Here is a 20118-nt window from a genome sequence, read left to right as displayed (position 1 = left end):
TCTCAACAAAAATAACCTTCTTAGTGACACTCAATATGGTTTCCGTTCTGTTAGATCTACAGCAGATGTGCTTACAGTTATATCTCATAGGATTAGCAAATCTCTCGACGGAGGCAACCTTTCTAGGGCAATTGCTCTTGACATATCTAAGGCCTTTGATAGGGTATGGCATAAAGGTTTACTTCACAAAATTTCTAGCTATGGTATAGCTGGAAAAGTCTTCTCAATTATTAAATCATTTCTTTCTGATAGGTTCATAAGAGTAGTAGTTGAGGGGCAAAAATCAGAAGCTCACAGTATTAATGCTGGAGTCCCTCAGGGGTCTATCCTGGTCCCAACTCTATTCCTGATCTACATTAATGATCTTCCAAATCACATCCTTACATCATTTGTAGACATTTATGCTGACGACACTACCATTTATGGTAGCACATCTAAGACCATAAACGAATAAGTTCTCTCCAATTCTCTCTCCTCTGATCTTGAGCATGTGGTACAATGGGAAAGGGTGGTTGGTTACTTTTAATGCATCTAAAACCAAGCTTCTCTCTTTACATCATCAACACTCTGATCCACATCTGGCATCAATTGAAATGAATGGCTCTCGTCTTCAGGAGGCCTCAAGTTTTGACAAGCTTCTGGGCTTGACCATTACTCCTGATCTTAAATGGAACACGTACATCAAATCTGTTGCTAAGGCCGCTGGAAAAATGGTGGGATCTTTCTATCGATCCAGTAGATATCTCATTGCTGATGCAATTCTCTATCTATATAAGAGCCAGGTATGTCCAAGGATGGAATACTGTTGCCACATCTGGGCAGGAGTTGCTAGAAAGGACTTGTCCTGCCTTGATACAGTTCAAAATAGACTTTGTAGCCTCGTAGGAGATATCCTTTTCTCTTCGCTGCAACCTCTATCTCACAGAAGAGATGTTGCGAAATTGTCTCTGATGTATCGTTATTTTCATGGAAAGTGTTTGACTGAGCTTCAATCTATGGTTCCCCCTCGCCAAACTTTCACAAGAAACACTCGTCTAGCTGAAAACACTATCAATAATTTCCTCCACTCTTTATCTGTGCCTAAACCTAACCGTAGATTCCATGAACAAAGCTTCTTTCTTAGAACTGCACGCCTGTAGAATTGTCTTCCGTTTTCCTACTTTCCGACTGACTACAATATGGTTGTGTTCAAGTCTAACGTAAACAAGTTCTTGATGAGCCGTTCCATATAAGTTAACAAATTTACCGAATTGATAACTATATTGTCCAATTTCTACTGTACACTCTTTAACCCTTATCCTCGAGTGGCCTCTTGGCCTTGATAATGTGGTGATGCCTGTGTAAAAAAACCAAAAAAACAATGGTTTCTACTGATTTTTTTTGTCAATTCTAATAAATTACAATGTTAGCTTCCAAATTATGCAGTCGAAATTACCTGAATATTACTGAATTATTAATAAAAAAAACAACTTCAATAGTGTTAACAGGTGAAAAATTGCAGCCATCTTGTTTAAATCGAAACGGAAAATTACCTCTCTTTTGAACTCTCTTGTGTTTTACAATCGTTTTCTTCAAATTCTATTTTATTTTCTTTAATAAATAATTTTCTACCTTATCGATTTTCGTAATTTTGGGATGTAATCATTTTAAAAATACAAGGAATACATCATTTGTCAAAATGTGATAAAACTCCCAAATCCGACTAAATGTGAGCCATAGCAAAATAGCCAGAAAATATATACCTATTCGAATACAAACATAAAAGTTCATATTTAACTATTTTGGGGGAGGGGGTGCTCTTTCTATTTATCATATTTAAAAAAGGCTAAAGTTGAAAATTATACATATAAATAGGGTAGATATCAAACGGGTATGATCCTTGTAGATCATTACAGAAAATGCCACAGAGATAAATGTTGCATACTGAGTGTAGTAGAATAAAAAGACGCTTGTGAAAAACATAAGACGGTGTTGAAATATCTCAGAACATGTTTATTAATTATATAGATAATCTTTTATGCATTTCGCCAAGTTTAATCAGCATCTTCAGAAAGACTATCTGTAAAAAATGAAGAAACATCCAGTCAGTTCCAAGTCTTCATAATCAGTCAGTGTGGATTTATTTGTAATTTAGTTGAAAATTAGGGTTAGAAAAGAGAGTGACAAAATCATTATTAAAACAAAGTCCTTATGGATGTTATAAAAATAATTTTAATTTATTCATTTTGAGGTATACATTTTTGTGTCTGGTTTGTCTTTGGATTCTAGAACCAATACTACTGACTTTAAATTGGCCACTTCAATTTTTGTTTGAGCAATATCTTTTTGAGATCGATTTAATTCAAAAAGTCTTTGTCTAGCTTTCAATTTCTGTGCACTATAATTTTTCTGGAGATTCAGAATTTTCTTACACATGACTTTGTTACTGTCACTGTGTTTATTTTGTTGGTCAGCTGCACACTGGTTGGATAATCTTTTTGTTAAAAATCTTTATTTTTGTTTCAGATAGGATTCTTTTCTTTTCATGGCTCTGATCTTTCTGGGGGAAATTTAATTTTTCAATTTCTGATATTTCTCATTGATATTTTTTTAGATTTACTTTCATCTGCTTGATAAGACAGTCTTCTTCCATAACTGACTCGCAGCAAAAATTTTCATTTAACAAAATATACCTGGCAAATATGACATATAATCTTACATAAAATTAATATTAATGTCTTATCGTTATATTAAATTAATTTCAGATGAATACTGTGCCGAGAAAGTACTTTTTAGGCAACATTTCAAAATAAACAATGACGACATGCGATGAATAAAACTATTCACGAACGATCGAATATCTTTTTCGAATGACCAATTTAAAACATTCAAAAGATTTAAAATATACATATATCTTATATACAATGTGTTAAAATAAATCCTGACCTATTTCTCGATATATTTCGTCCATAGAGGTCATGCTGACGGAATATTAGTTGGCTGTGCTGGGATGAAAAAAATTCAGTTATCAATGGTTGATGCATCGATTTTAAATGCACGTGGTGGCTATAATTAAAGTCATCTTCATCGCAAACGTGTCGTAGTTTCGAATTATATTTCATTTTAGTTTTATACATTACTGAATGATCTTTATATATATATATATATACTAGCAAAAGTACCCGTCGTTGACTGGGTTCAAAAACAGCCTACAGAAAATGGACTCTGATTTATGAAAGTATGATAGGTTATGAAAAGGAAGGGTTGTAAAGAGATAGCTTTGAATTTGGGGGTATCAAAACCAAAGCAAAATATGATGAAAGTAAAAATAAAATAGATAAACCCCATAATTTATTATACCATACCTGTTCACACTGAAACACTTATCACAATATTCTATGGATCTATATTAAAAAACCTTGTTAAACTTTGTGACATATTTCCATTCTATGGAGGTCAGGCGCTAACGAACACCCCATAATTTTATTATAGGGATATTATATGTAGGGAAACGTGCGACTTACCTAACTAGCACGTGTGCATAATTCAATGGGTCGGTTGTGGAATGAAATGAATGAAGAAGAAAGAAACAAAAATGGCTGCCTTATCTCTTTATATGACTGCAATGTGACCACCCGATATGCAAATGAGATGCTCCTGGTTGGAGATAAAAGAGGGTTGATTTTTTAGAGGGACGTTCATTTTGAAGTTGGATTTCGAAGAAATAAGTTGAATTAGCAGGTTCGTTTGGAGTTGAGAAAAGGTGTGTTACGTATACAGAAGTTTGGAAGTTTGGACAACAGTGTCAACCTTACCTAGGAAATTATTGGTGTGACGGGCGGAAGAAATAACACTCAAGTTATTGAATTATACCATATTTCTTCAAACTGAAACATAATTATCAAAGTATATTTACGCAGATAGATATGAAAAGTCTTTATTAAAGTTTGTGCCTATTTCTATTCCATGGAGGCCAGGCGTGAACGCAGACTCCACAATTTTATTATACCATCCCTATTAAGTTAAAACATACTTATCAAAGTATTCTTATGTACATCTATATCAAAAACACTTGTAAATGTTTTTTTTTTTAATTTTTAAATTTTTTTATTTCCATACTTTGTGGACCAGGCGCGAATGCAGACCCCACAATTTTAATGAACCACCGTTCTGCCAGATCAAACATACCCATTCCTGTGTTTCGATACATCTTCTATCATATGTAATCAGTTTTTTAAAATAGTCAACCATATAGAAGCCTATTCGTGACCAGACACACACACACACATTCAGCTTTATATTATAGATATATATATATATATATGTTTCATTACTTTATTTTTATTAGATTTGTTTGAATTATTCAATCAAACTTTACATTTGTATTTTTCATAAACATTAAATATTTTCGGATGAAACAATACGAAAATAAAACAGAAAATGTCAGCTTTCAAACTAACTCATTGGTTCTTGTATAAAATACATGCAACCATACGAAAATGAAGAAATTTAATAAGGAGTAAAAACAGCTTCTGAAATTTTGTTAACAAAATGGCTTGAAGTAACCAAACTGGCCTATTATTTAAACTGTAAATGTTACTCGCGCATTATTATACACGTAAAAATAAATGGCACAGACTTAAAGTACATAGAATAAGCTTTTATTTGGTATGCATTTTATTTTAGTTAAGATTATAAAAAAAATAATAATGGAGCGATTTAAAAACGACTCTTTTCGCATTTTCCAGGAGATAGCAGGCTGCTGTTGACATACCTACTAATAGTCTAGGAACACCAAATGTTTTTTTTTATAAACTCTTAGATATTTATCTTAATGCTTTTGCTCCAAGACAAACACAACAAAGGCTTACCTTTAAAATTCAATATAATTTTATTAGTTTCTTGGTTGTAAAAAAGGAATGCCCACTTTTTGTCTCTGTAAACAGAGCTGTTAACAACCTCGAAAGGTCTTTCATCTTCAACAGGATCGAGTAGCTGGCTCATATGTCTTCGAAGATATGAGTTTACAGCCATTGAAGGGGTCGATATTATGCCTTCTGATGTAAAAAGATTCAGTCCTCGGTCAGAGAGGATAGTGCCGCAGTTCATGATAAATGTTCATGTCAGGTCGACAATTCATACCGCAGTAAGTCTTTAGCAGACTTAAACAATTAATGTGCCCAATTATTTAGGCTTGAAATAAAAAGTCAGGCTCCATTATGCCTCAAGCAGTGGGGGAGGGGGGAGAGTTTCAAACGTCCTTCTCATATAAGTTGCATGAATGAAAGTGGAGCGGAATTCGTCTCCATCCGTACTGTACGGCTGCCTTGATTAAAACTGAAAAGAAACATGCAAATACAAAAAAACCTGTGAAAGCAAAACGCTACGTGGTAAATATAATCAACCAATTGGATTGGTCCAAAACAAATACAGTGGGAGGCTTGATGTAATTGTAAAATTTCTAACAAAACTTTAAAAATAAAGGAATAAGATTTAATTTGAAATGTATTAATTTTCAAAGTGCACTTTTATAAACTTTACAAAGTAAAATATAAAAATTTAATTCAAATTGAATCTAAAAATTAGCTTGGATTTATTTTATGTACATTTTTGTTACACTTTAAAAATAAAATACTTGAAAATTATATATCTATATCATTAATTGCATAAGAGATAAATTTAATATTTTAAAAGTTTATAAAATCATTTTTTAAACGATTTGCAGGTCTTGCAAGAAATAATAACTTGTAGATATAGTTATAAAATAGTAAAGAAAAGGCCAAAATTTAAAAAGATCTACACAATATTTGAAGACCAAACTTCTTAAAAAAGTTTATTATAATGTTGTTGTTGTTTTTTTTAATAATTACTATCAAATAAATATTTTTATAAAATAAATCAGAAAAGAACAAAATTAAAGCTAAATTTCTACAACGGCCAAATACAATTTTTGAAGGCCAAACTACATTAAAAAAAAAAAAAAAGAAGCCAAATTCGCAAATTCTGACCTCAAAAGGGCCAATTTGGCAATCCTGTAAACAAGGGAAGGTAACTCTTTGTAAAAATCAGTTTAACTTCCGCTCTCGCTGCGGAGTAATATTTCCCTACCAATAATACTATACGACAGTAGTTTAATTTTTTTATTATTAAAAAAAATTAACAAACACTACAAACAATCTAACAAGTAAACAGTTTAACAATCTTTATCTTTATATGTTGTTTGTATTAATTCTTAATCTGTGATTGTAAACATAACTTTTTTTGAAGCTGCTGAACAAATAAAAACATGAGTAATGTATTATTTTTTTTCTGTAGTTTACCGACCGTACGTAAATAATAATGTTATTGTGTGGAAACCGATTCTTAAAAATTTAATGAATAAAAGATACAGGAAAAACTGAATTCAACTTGAAAATTCTATCTAAATAATAACAGGTTCTGTATCCTTTTTTAAATTGACTGTTAAAAAGCCTCATTAAAACAAAACAAGCATTTTTTTCTCATCAAGTAGTTTTTAACTACTACTACTACAATTACCAGTAAGGCACAAACGTTGTTGCATAATTGTAATTTTATAAGAATGCTTATATATGATAACACTTGAAACGCAATCTCTTATTCATAAAAGAATAGTTAACTTTATTTTGAATTAAGTTTTTTTGTTTTTTTGTATCTTGTTTAACGTCGATTCTGAATGACGTGATTCGCCGGAAATTAGTGATTCGGTTCGCTCCTGCTGATTAACGTTTGGTGAATCGTGTCAGACGTTAATCTCCTCCAACTTTTTTTTTTTATCAATGGAATGTCCACACAAGAACTCAATTACGCATAAAAACCAAATAAATAAACAAAGATATAGTGTGGAATGAAATAAAGAAATCAGCCATGGACAGTACGACAAATAACCGAAATATGAATCGCGTTAACAAACCGTCGAATAAATTGGTAAACGTCAGTTGCACGTTATTAGATTCGCAAGAAAATGAACATCTTTTTAACTGCCTTGGTAAAGGTTGTGTGGTAAGTTTTTTTTTCTGATTTACTTTTAAAAATAATTTAATAACTTTAAAATAAAACTTTACAAAATTAACAGTTTTCTTGGTATGAAATGTTATTTTATTGCATTGGTGACATCAGAAGAATTTGCTCCATTTAACTTCTGTGTCGTTCCGATTTAAGTCCCAGCAGATTTGGTTTTAAAGAGGGTCACTCATGGATGACTGGCTGGTTTAATATCCCTAAAATAATAATAATAATAATAATTAATAATAATAATAAATACCTTCACGGTACTTGCGTGTTTTTCTGGACAGTTTTACCTACAAAAAAGTTTCTATTAAAACACGGAAAAATTGTGATGTATGTTTAAAAAAATACCCCTCCCTCTTAATTGCCCCGGATTTTATTCTAAAAAAATCAACCCTGTTTTGTCTTTGGCCATATGACTGGTCGATTGTGCAAAATATCGCGTGCACTATTGTCGATCTACATAAATATTTACGGTTTCTTTATGTATTCGCTCGATTTCCTTCTCAAATGTCAAAAACGGGGATGGGTTGGGTGTCTGTATTGCAAAAAAAAAAAAAAAACACTTTTATCGTTAGTTGTAAAAATAATAATTGCGTTTAAAATGAGTTTAAAAATTTTTGTTAAATTGTTTAGTGTTTACTAACTCCCATGTTTACAATTAGGATTGTGATTCTAATATTAAAGTGTGTCATAATAATTCTAGCTGGTTGTTGTGATGACTGGATCTCCAGTCTCCACCCACCGATGAAATGTATTTCAGACCTTTTTCAAATTTAGCTAAAACTAACTGATGATTCCAAATATATTGTAGATATAGATGTTTCTTATTCTCCATTCTAACCATAATGGGGCCAATTAAGAATCCCTTAAAAAATCTCGCTAATTTCATGTGGTTTTCTCACAACGGTGTTGTTTGTCTTACATTGTATTTTTCTCTTTAAATTAAATCGTACTTTACTTTTTAAAGTCTATAAATTTGAACGCCTGAATGAAATGGGGAAGTTAAAACACACACACACACACACACACACACACACACACACAGGGAAACCTTAGGAAACACTTACTTGTGACGAAAAAAATATTAGCGTCCACGAAAATCATTTACTTTCACATATGCCGATGTCTAGCTATCGGCCAGTGTCTCACATTCCGTACCCCATTTCTCTTTCTCAACAGGTTTGCCACTGTTTACATATCGATTTAGTAGGAATTCTCATACATACACTCATCAGATAGTACTCTTTTACAACAAACAGTAGTGTTCCCTGGAGTTTGGGTGACAACAAGTTTCCTCAGATTTCCAATACTCTCTACCTCTTTCATTAACCTCTGCAACTTTTTTGTGCTATCGCATCAGCCGTTTTCCATTGACTTCTCGATGGCAATAACCATTGATCTTCACTAAAATTTTGGGTGGCAACAAGTTTCTCCAAAGATTTTTTTTTAATATTTAAGCAAGAAAAAAAAAAACGAAAACTATTTTATTCGCTTGAGGTGCCCTTATCGAGGAATGCAGATGGGGCTGCCCGGGCATTTTGCAGACCAGGGTCCTTTAGAGTGCAAGATCTTCGATCCCACTTTCCGATCCTTGTGTCACATCTTTCTACCTTGAGAGGGAGATAAATAACTTTAACCGCAAATCGGAACCTTTATGCCATAGTGGTGATGGTGAAATGTGTTTTGTTTTTGCTTAAACCCCACCCAAGTAGAAACGATTCCAGAGTATCGCAGATTTTTTTTTTTCTGTTGCTTTTAGAGATTAACTTTCACGGCTGCTAATATTCGATAACAAATTACAACGACCGAAATGCAATCATAAAATGAAACCCGGATTCCTGGAGGGGGGGGGGAGAAAGAATAAAAACACTTAGTGATGTATTGACATTGCACTCTATCTACTTCCTCCACATTTTTTTTTAGCTCTTTCTGGCTGTAAATGATTAACCAATCACAAAATATAAAATACAAAAAAAAAAAAAAAACGACCATGTGTGTATATAAGCTTTGAGTAAAAAAATGTAAAAATGAAAATATAGAATACAGTTTAAATTCTCAGAGGAAAAAAGAAAAAATTTAACCTATCACAGACTTAGCAGCTACATAATCCAACGTCTAAAAAGTTTACATTTACAAAATAGAATTCGACTATATAACGATGAAAACAAAACAAAAAAACCTTGTTAAATACAAAGAGGTTTAGCACTTGCATGAGCAAATTTTTCAATAGTCTATAATCATAAAAGAGAATTCAACTATATAAGGATATAAAAAAAGAAGAAAACCTTAACTAAAATTTTTAAAATAGAAAACCGGGATCCTCAGCTACCTACCATGTAGCTGTTTCGATGATTTAAAAACAGGACAGCTGTAAAATATATGACTCTCCAGTGAAAAATACCACTTCCGCAATAACAAAATGTATGACAATACAGTTACTATTTATACTAATATATAAAATAAAATATTAATGACATATATAAGTAAATTTAATAAGTTTACAAGATGTATTCTGCGACATGTTGACTAGCATAAAAATACTATGAGAATAAAAATACATAAAAGTTTAAGTACCTTTGGTACAAGAAAGGCAATATATATATATATATATATATATATATATATATATATATATATATATATAATTATTACGATAGCTAGCAGGATCCATTAACCGGCATTGCCTGGTGCCCCTTCCCTCTCCGCTACGCGTAAAAAGTTAAAGTACAGCTGTTGGTGTTGTTGCCCAGCCTCCTCATGTTAAGAATGGCTTTTGGAATGGACACCGCCAACATCCCTATGTTAAGAACTGCTTTCCGAATAGACACCTCATTTTGTGAGTGGGGATGAGGTTGTCAAAAAATTTACCTGAAATTTAACCTCGATAATCTCTGTCAGGATTCCCACACACAAATACTATTAACGAACAACAAAACATTTGGTGGTTGCAGTGTTGATCGGCCCGTATGTATTAATCTGGTGGCCAGTGATTAAAGTGCACGATACAGGGCATTATATCTCTGTAACTATTTGTGTCTGCCAAATAAAAATGAGATTTTCTAAATCAGCATAGTGGGAAACCTAAAAAGTCTTTATTTTAAATAAAAGTGTGTAGTTGGAGCTAAGGTAAAAATTTGTTTAAAAAAAAAGAAATAATTGGCATAAATGCAAACATATAACAAATAAGTTTTTAATCTACATGCATAAAATGTTGAGTTCAAGGTATGTTTATTATTTGGTGGGGGTGGGGTAATAACTGCGCAGAGAGGGCGTTATATGTCATAAAATACTTGTATCTATCAAATATAATTAGGATTTTCTGAATCGGCATAGAGGGAAACCTATTAAATTTGTCATTTTTAAGGAAAGTTTGAAGTTGGAGTTGAGGTAAAAAATTATCTTTTCTTCAAAGAAAAAAAGAAGTACAATTCATGTAAAAGCAAATGTAGAAAGGAGGGGTAGTGTTTGTAGAATAAGTATATAACGTACATGTATATAACGTACATGTATATAACGTACATGTATATAACGTACATGTAGCAAGTATGGGGTTCAGGGTATGGTATTTTGGTGGGGGGGGTAGAGTTAAACTGTTTGGTGATAAAAAAAAACTAAAAATATTTAAAAATGTAATCACCCATATTAAAACACGGTCGAAGGTAAACATCGCCGCTCGGAATGCGTAAAAGGTAAACACACAAAGAAAGGTTTGATAAGTATATAGCATACATATAAGGTTCAAGGTAATTTTATTTTGGGGGAGTAGAACTGTTTGGTGTGAAAAAAAAATTTTTTTTAATGTAAAATATTTAAAAATAAAACTGGAACAGCCCGTAATAAAGCACACTAGAAGTAAAATATTGCTGCTCAGAAAGCGTAAAAGGGAAACACAGTTAAACGTAAATGTATTTTGTTTTCAGTGTATTTTTTTATGGGTGTGGGATTGCTCCGAATAATTAATGTGTTTTTGGCTTTCAGTTTGGAGAATATTATAATGTAGACACATTTATTTGGTGATCGATCTGCAGCACTTTTCTCAAATCACCTCCCTTTCATTGACACTGGTTCAATAACATTGAATAGAGATCTTCAATTGCACAAATTACCATGTGGCCACATGGTAAATTCAGTTGGTGACCTGATGACTAAGGTTTTCCCAGATATTGCTAAACATTTTCACAATGTTGGATGGCTTCGTGAAAGAGTAATCTTAGCCCCTAGAAATGATACTGTTGATATGATCAATTATAATCTTTTGCAAGAGTTATCAATCCATTGATTGTGTTATTCATGAAGATCAGGCAGTAGAATTTCTTGTAGAATTCACTACAACTGCTTGGAATGCTGCATCATAACCTGATATGGAAGGAAGGAGCTCTACTTATATTATTAAGAAATCTTGATCCACCTAAACTGTGTAATGGCACATGGTTAGCAATAAAATCTTTGAAAACTGATGTTCTGGGAGCCATTAAAATAAGTAGAAATTTTAAGGATGAAACTGTTAATTACTTGGATTCCCCTTATTCCTTCTGACATGTCATTTCAATTCAAGCATTTACAATTCCCAATAAAAATAGTTTTGCCATGTCTATAATGCCATGCCTATACATGCCATGCCTATAATGCCATGCCTATAATGCCATGCCTATACATGCCATACCTATATATGCCATGCCTATACATGCCATGCCTATAATGCCATACCTATACATGCCATGCCTATAATGCCATGCCTATACATGCCATGCCTATAATGCCATGCCTATACATGCCATGCCTATACATGCCATGCCTATACATGCCATGCCTATAATGCCATGCCTATAATGCCATGCCTATAATGCCATACCTATATATGCCATGCCTATACATGCCATGCCTATAATGCCATACCTATATATGCCATGCCTATACATGCCATGCCTATAATGCCATGCCTATACATGCCATGCCTATAATGCCATGCCTATAATGCCATACCTATATATGCCATGCCTATACATGCCATGCCTATAATGCCATGCCTATACATGCCATGCCTATAATGCCATGCCTATAATACCATGCCTATAATGCCATGCCTATACATGCCATGCCTATACATGCCATGCCTATAATGCCATGCCTATACATGCCATGCCTATAATGCCATGCCTATACATGCCATGCCTATAATGCCATGCCTATAATGCCATGCCTATAATGCCATGCCTATAATGCCATGCCTATACATGCCATGCCTATAATGCCATGCCTATAATGCCATGCCTATACATGCCATGCCTATAATGCCATGCCTATACATGCCATGCCTATAATGCCATGCCTATAATGCCATGCCTATACATGCCATGCCTATACATGCCATGCCTATAATGCCATGCCTATACATGCCATGCCTATAATGCCATGCCTATAATGCCATGCCTATACATGCCATGCCTATAATGCCATGCCTATACATGCCATGCCTATAATGCCATGCCTATACATGCCATGCCTATAATGCCATGCCTATAATGCCATGCCTATACATGCCATGCCTATACATGCCATGCCTATAATGCCATGCCTATAATGCCATGCCTATACATGCCATGCCTATACATGCCATGCCTATAATGCCATGCCTATACATGCCATGCCTATAATGCCATGCCTATAATGCCATGCCTATACATGCCATGCCTATAATGCCATGCCTATACATGCCATGCCTATACATGCCATGCCTATAATGCCATGCCTATAATGCCATGCCTATACATGCCATGCCTATAATGCCATGCCTATAATGCCATGCCTATACATGCCATGCCTATAATGCCATGCCTATACATGCCATGCCTATAATGCCATGCCTATACATGCCATGCCTATAATGCCATGCCTATAATGCCATGCCTATAATGCCATGCCTATACATGCCATGCCTATAATGCCATGCCTATAATGCCATGCCTATACATGCCATGCCTATAATGCCATGCCTATACATGCCATGCCTATAATGCCATGCCTATAATGCCATGCCTATACATGCCATGCCTATACATGCCATGCCTATAATGCCATGCCTATACATGCCATGCCTATAATGCCATGCCTATAATGCCATGCCTATACATGCCATGCCTATAATGCCATGCCTATACATGCCATGCCTATAATGCCATGCCTATACATGCCATGCCTATAATGCCATGCCTATAATGCCATGCCTATACATGCCATGCCTATACATGCCATGCCTATAATGCCATGCCTATAATGCCATGCCTATACATGCCATGCCTATAATGCCATGCCTATACATGCCATGCCTATAATGCCATGCCTATAATGCCATGCCTATACATCCCATGCCTATAATGCCATGCCTATACATGCCATGCCTATACATGCCATGCCTATAATGCCATGCCTATACATGCCATGCCTATAATGCCATGCCTATAATGCCATGCCTATACATCCCATGCCTATAATGCCATGCCTATAATGCCATGCCTATACATGCCATGCCTATAATGCCATGCTATAATGCCATGCCTATACATGCCATGCCTATACATGCCATGCCTATACATGCCATGCCTATAATGCCATGCCTATACATGCCATGCCTATAATGCCATGCCTATAATGCCATGCCTATACATGCCATGCCTATAATGCCATGCCTATACATGCCATGCCTATAATGCCATGCCTATAATGCCATGCCTATACATGCCATGCCTATAATGCCATGCCTATACATGCCATGCCTATGCCATGCCTATAATGCCATGCCTATACATCCCATGCCTATAATGCCATGCCTATACATGCCATGCCTATACATGCCATGCCTATAATGCCATGCCTATACATGCCATGCCTATAATGCCATGCCTATAATGCCATGCCTATACATCCCATGCCTATAATGCCATGCCTATAATGCCATGCCTATACATGCCATGCCTATAATGCCATGCCTATACATGCCATGCGTATAATGCCATGCCTATAATGCCATGCCTATACATGCCATGCCTATAATGCCATGCCTATACATGCCATGCCTATACATGCCATGCCTATACATGCCATGCCTATAATGCCATGCCTATACATGCCATGCCTATAATGCCATGCCTATACATGCCATGCCTATACATGCCATGCCTATAATGCCATGCCTATACATGCCATGCCTATACATGCCATGCCTATAATGCCATACCTATACATGCCATACCTATACATGCCATACCTATACATGCCATACCTATACATGCCATGCCTATAATGCCATGCCTATAATGCCATACCTATATATGCCATGCCTATAATGCCATACCTATACATGCCATACCTATACATGCCATGCCTATAATGCCATACCTATACATGCCATGCCTATAATGCCATGCCTATAATGCCATGCCTATAATGCCATGCCTATAATGCCATGCCTATAATGCCATGCCTATAATGCCATGCCTATACATGCCATGCCTATACATGCCATGCCTATAATGCCATACCTATACATGCCATACCTATACATGCCATGCCTATACATGCCATGCCTATACATGCCATGCCTATACATGCCATGCCTATAATGCCATACCTATACATGCCATGCCTATACATGCCATGCCTATACATGCCATGCCTATAATGCCATGCCTATAATGCCATACCTATATATGCCATGCCTATACATGCCATGCCTATACATGCCATGCCTATAATGCCATACCTATACATGCCATACCTATACATGCCATGCCTATAATGCCATACCTATACATGCCATGCCTATACATGCCATGCCTATAATGCCATGCCTATAATGCCATGCCTATAATGCCATGCCTATAATGCCATACCTATACATGCCATGCCTATAATGCCATGCCTATAATGCCATGCCTATACATGCCATGCCTATAATGCCATGCCTATAATGCCATGCCTATAATGCCATGCCTATAATGCCATGCCTATATATGCCATTCCTATACATGCCATGCCTATAATGCCATGCCTATAATGCAATGCCTATAATGCCATGCCTATAATGCCATGCCTATACATGCCATGCCTATAATGCCATGCCTATAATGCCATACCTATATATGCCATGCCTATAATGCCATGCCTATAATGCCATGCCTATACATGCCATGCCTATAATGCCATGCCTATACATGCCATGCCTATAATGCCATGCCTATAATGCGATGCCTATACATGCGATGCCTATACATGCCATGCCTATAATGCCATGCCTATACATGCCATGCCTATAATGCCATGCCTATACATGCCATGCCTATAATGCCATGCCTATAATGCCATACCTATACATGCCATGCCTATACATGCCATGCCTATAATGCCATGCCTATAATGCCATGCCTATACATGCCATGCCTATACATGCCATGCCTATAATGCCATGCCTATACATGCCATGCCTATAATGCCATGCCTATACATGCCATGCCTATAATGCCATGCCTATACATGCCATGCCTATAATGCCATGCCTATAATGCCATGCCTATACATGCCATGCCTATACATGCCATGCCTATAATGCCATGCCTATACATGCCATGCCTATAATGCCATGCCTATACATGCCATTCCTATACATGCCATACCTATACATGCCATGCCTATACATGCCATACCTATACATGCCATGCCTATACATGCCATGCCTATAATGCCATACCTATATATGCCATGCCTATACATGCCATGCCTATACATGCCATGCCTATACATGCCATGCCTATAATGCCATGCCTATACATGCCATGCCTATAATGCCATGCCTATATATGCCATGCCTATACATGCCATGCCTATAATGCCATGCCTATACATGCCATGCCTATACATGCCATGCCTATAGATGCCATGCCTATACATGCCATGCCTATACATGCCATGCCTATAATGCCATGCCTATAATGCCATGCCTATACATGCCATTCCTATACATGCCATACCTATACATGCCATGCCTATACATGCCATGCCTATACATGCCATGCCTATACATGCCATGCCTATAATGCCATACCTATATATGCCATGCCTATACATGCCATGCCTATACATGCCATGCCTATACATGCCATGCCTATAATGCCATGCCTATACATGCCATGCCTATACATGCCATGCCTATAATGCCATGCCTATAATGCCATGCCTATACATGCCATGCCTATAATGCCATGCCTATACATGCCATGCCTATAATGCCATGCCTATACATGCCATGCCTATACATGCCATGCCTATACATGCCATGCCTATAATGCCATTCCTATAATGCCATGCCTATACATGCCATGCCTATACATGCCATGCCTATAATGCCATACCTATACATGCCATGCCTATACATGCCATGCCTATAATGCCATTCCTATAATGCCATGCCTATACATGCCATTCCTATAATGCCATGCCTATACATGCCATGCCTATACATGCCATACCTATACATGCCATGCCTATAATGCCATACCTATACATGCCATGCCTATACATGCCATGCCTATAATGCCATACCTATACATGCCATACCTATACATGCCATGCCTATACATGCCATACCTATACATGCCATGCCTATACATGCCATGCCTATACATGCCATGCCTATACATGCCATGCCTATAATGCCATGCCTATACATGCCATGCCTATAATGCCATGCCTATATATGCCATGCCTATACATGCCATGCCTATTATGCCATGCCTATACATGCCATGCCTATAATGCCATGCCTATAATGCCATGCCTATAATGCCATGCCTATAATACCATGCCTATACATGCCATTCCTATACATGCCATACCTATACATGCCATGCCTATACATGCCATGCCTATAATGCCATACCTATATATGCCATGCCTATACATGCCATGCCTATACATGCCATGCCTATACATGCCATGCCTATAATGCCATGCCTATAATACCATGCCTATACATGCCATGCCTATAATGCCATGCCTATAATACCATGCCTATACATGCCATGCCTATAATGCCATGCCTATACATGCCATTCCTATACATGCCATACCTATACATGCCATGCCTATACATGCCATGCCTATAATGCCATACCTATATATGCCATACCTATACATGCCATACCTATACATGCCATGCCTATAATGCCATGCCTATACATGCCATGCCTATAATGCCATGCCTATAATGCCATGCCTATAATGCCATACCTATACATGCCATGCCTATACATGCCATGCCTATAATGCCATGCCTATAATACCATGCCTATACATGCCATGCCTATAATGCCATGCCTATAATACCATGCCTATACATGCCATGCCTATAATGCCATGCCTATAATACCATGCCTATACATGCCATTCCTATACATGCCATACCTATACATGCCATGCCTATACATGCCATGCCTATAATGCCATACCTATATATGCCATGCCTATACATGCCATGCCTATACATGCCATACCTATACATGCCATACCTATACATGCCATGCCTATACATGCCATTCCTATAATGCCATGCCTATACATGCCATGCCTATAATGCCATGCCTATAATGCCATGCCTATAATGCCATACCTATACATGCCATGCCTATACATGCCATGCCTATACATGCCATGCCTATAATGCCATGCCTATAATGCCATTCCTATAATGCCATTCCTATAATGCCATGCCTATACATGCCATGCCTATACATGCCATGCCTATAATTCCATACCTATACATGCCATGCCTATAATGCCATGCCTATACATGCCATACCTATACATGCCATGCCTATAATGCCATGCCTATAATGCCATGCCTATAATGCCATGCCTATACATGCCATGCCTATACATGCCATGCCTATACATGCCATGCCTATACATGCCATACCTATACATGCCATACCTATACATGCCATGCCTATAATGCCATGCCTATACATGCCATGCCTATAATGCCATGCCTATACATGCCATGCCTATACATGCCATGCCTATACATGCCATGCCTATACATGCCATGCCTATAATGCCATGCCTATAATGCCATGCCTATAATGCCATGCCTATACATGCCATGCCTATACATGCCATGCCTATAATGCCATGCCTATAATGCCATGCCTATACATGCCATGCCTATACATGCCATGCCTATAATGCCATGCCTATAATGCCATGCCTATAATGCCATGCCTATACATGCCATGCCTATAATGCCATGCCTATACATGCCATGCCTATAATGCCATGCCTATAATGCCATGCCTATACATCCCATGCCTATAATGCCATGCCTATACATGCCATGCCTATACATGCCATGCCTATAATGCCATGCCTATACATGCCATGCCTATAATGCCATGCCTATAATGCCATGCCTATACATCCCATGCCTATAATGCCATGCCTATAATGCCATGCCTATACATGCCATGCCTATAATGCCATGCCTATAATGCCATGCCTATACATGCCATGCCTATACATGCCATGCCTATACATGCCATGCCTATAATGCCATGCCTATACATGCCATGCCTATAATGCCATGCCTATAATGCCATGCCTATACATGCCATGCCTATAATGCCATGCCTATACATGCCATGCCTATAATGCCATGCCTATAATGCCATGCCTATACATGCCATGCCTATAATGCCATGCCTATACATGCCATGCCTATGCCATGCCTATAATGCCATGCCTATACATCCCATGCCTATAATGCCATGCCTATACATGCCATGCCTATACATGCCATGCCTATAATGCCATGCCTATACATGCCATGCCTATAATGCCATGCCTATAATGCCATGCCTATACATCCCATGCCTATAATGCCATGCCTATAATGCCATGCCTATACATGCCATGCCTATAATGCCATGCCTATACATGCCATGCGTATAATGCCATGCCTATAATGCCATGCCTATACATGCCATGCCTATAATGCCATGCCTATACATGCCATGCCTATACATGCCATGCCTATACATGCCATGCCTATAATGCCATGCCTATACATGCCATGCCTATAATGCCATGCCTATACATGCCATGCCTATACATGCCATGCCTATAATGCCATGCCTATACATGCCATGCCTATACATGCCATGCCTATAATGCCATACCTATACATGCCATACCTATACATGCCATACCTATACATGCCATACCTATACATGCCATGCCTATAATGCCATGCCTATAATGCCATACCTATATATGCCATGCCTATAATGCCATACCTATACATGCCATACCTATACATGCCATGCCTATAATGCCATACCTATACATGCCATGCCTATAATGCCATGCCTATAATGCCATGCCTATAATGCCATGCCTATAATGCCATGCCTATAATGCCATGCCTATAATGCCATGCCTATACATGCCATGCCTATACATGCCATGCCTATAATGCCATACCTATACATGCCATACCTATACATGCCATGCCTATACATGCCATGCCTATACATGCCATGCCTATACATGCCATGCCTATAATGCCATACCTATACATGCCATGCCTATACATGCCATGCCTATACATGCCATGCCTATAATGCCATGCCTATAATGCCATACCTATATATGCCATGCCTATACATGCCATGCCTATACATGCCATGCCTATAATGCCATACCTATACATGCCATACCTATACATGCCATGCCTATAATGCCATACCTATACATGCCATGCCTATACATGCCATGCCTATAATGCCATGCCTATAATGCCATGCCTATAATGCCATGCCTATAATGCCATACCTATACATGCCATGCCTATAATGCCATGCCTATAATGCCATGCCTATACATGCCATGCCTATAATGCCATGCCTATAATGCCATGCCTATAATGCCATGCCTATAATGCCATGCCTATATATGCCATTCCTATACATGCCATGCCTATAATGCCATGCCTATAATGCAATGCCTATAATGCCATGCCTATAATGCCATGCCTATACATGCCATGCCTATAATGCCATGCCT

General features: G+C 37.1%; 1 protein-coding gene and 1 long non-coding RNA gene across 5 annotated transcripts in view; one reads left to right on the top strand and one right to left on the bottom strand.

Moving 5' to 3' along the window:
- Positions 1-1971: 1971 nt before the first annotated feature.
- LOC145277844 (uncharacterized) lies at positions 1972-9329 on the bottom strand. Its single transcript, XR_013868222.1, has 3 exons — positions 8076-9329; positions 4851-5316; positions 1972-2059 (listed from the first exon to the last, which is right to left on the bottom strand). It is a non-coding gene; the product is annotated as an uncharacterized LOC145277844 (long non-coding RNA).
- LOC145277843 (actin nucleation-promoting factor WASL-like) overlaps positions 6064-20118 on the top strand; it is a 158401-nt gene continuing 144346 nt past the window's right edge. For all 4 annotated transcript variants that reach the window (XR_013868221.1, XR_013868220.1, XM_080129788.1 and 1 more), the window contains exon 1: positions 6064-6999. Coding sequence is in view for 2 of the 4 variants with exons in the window: in XM_080129788.1 (XP_079985914.1) it covers positions 6865-6999 (135 nt within the window). In the remaining 2 variants the exon portion in view is untranslated. The remainder of the gene's footprint in view (positions 7000-20118) is intronic.

The sequence above is a fragment of the Euprymna scolopes genome, chromosome 6, assembly GCF_053919585.1.
Source record: "Euprymna scolopes isolate OS-2025 chromosome 6, ASM5391958v1, whole genome shotgun sequence".
Classification (NCBI taxonomy): Eukaryota; Metazoa; Mollusca; class Cephalopoda; order Sepiida; family Sepiolidae; genus Euprymna; species Euprymna scolopes.
This window is presented reverse-complemented; position numbering and strand designations above follow the sequence as displayed.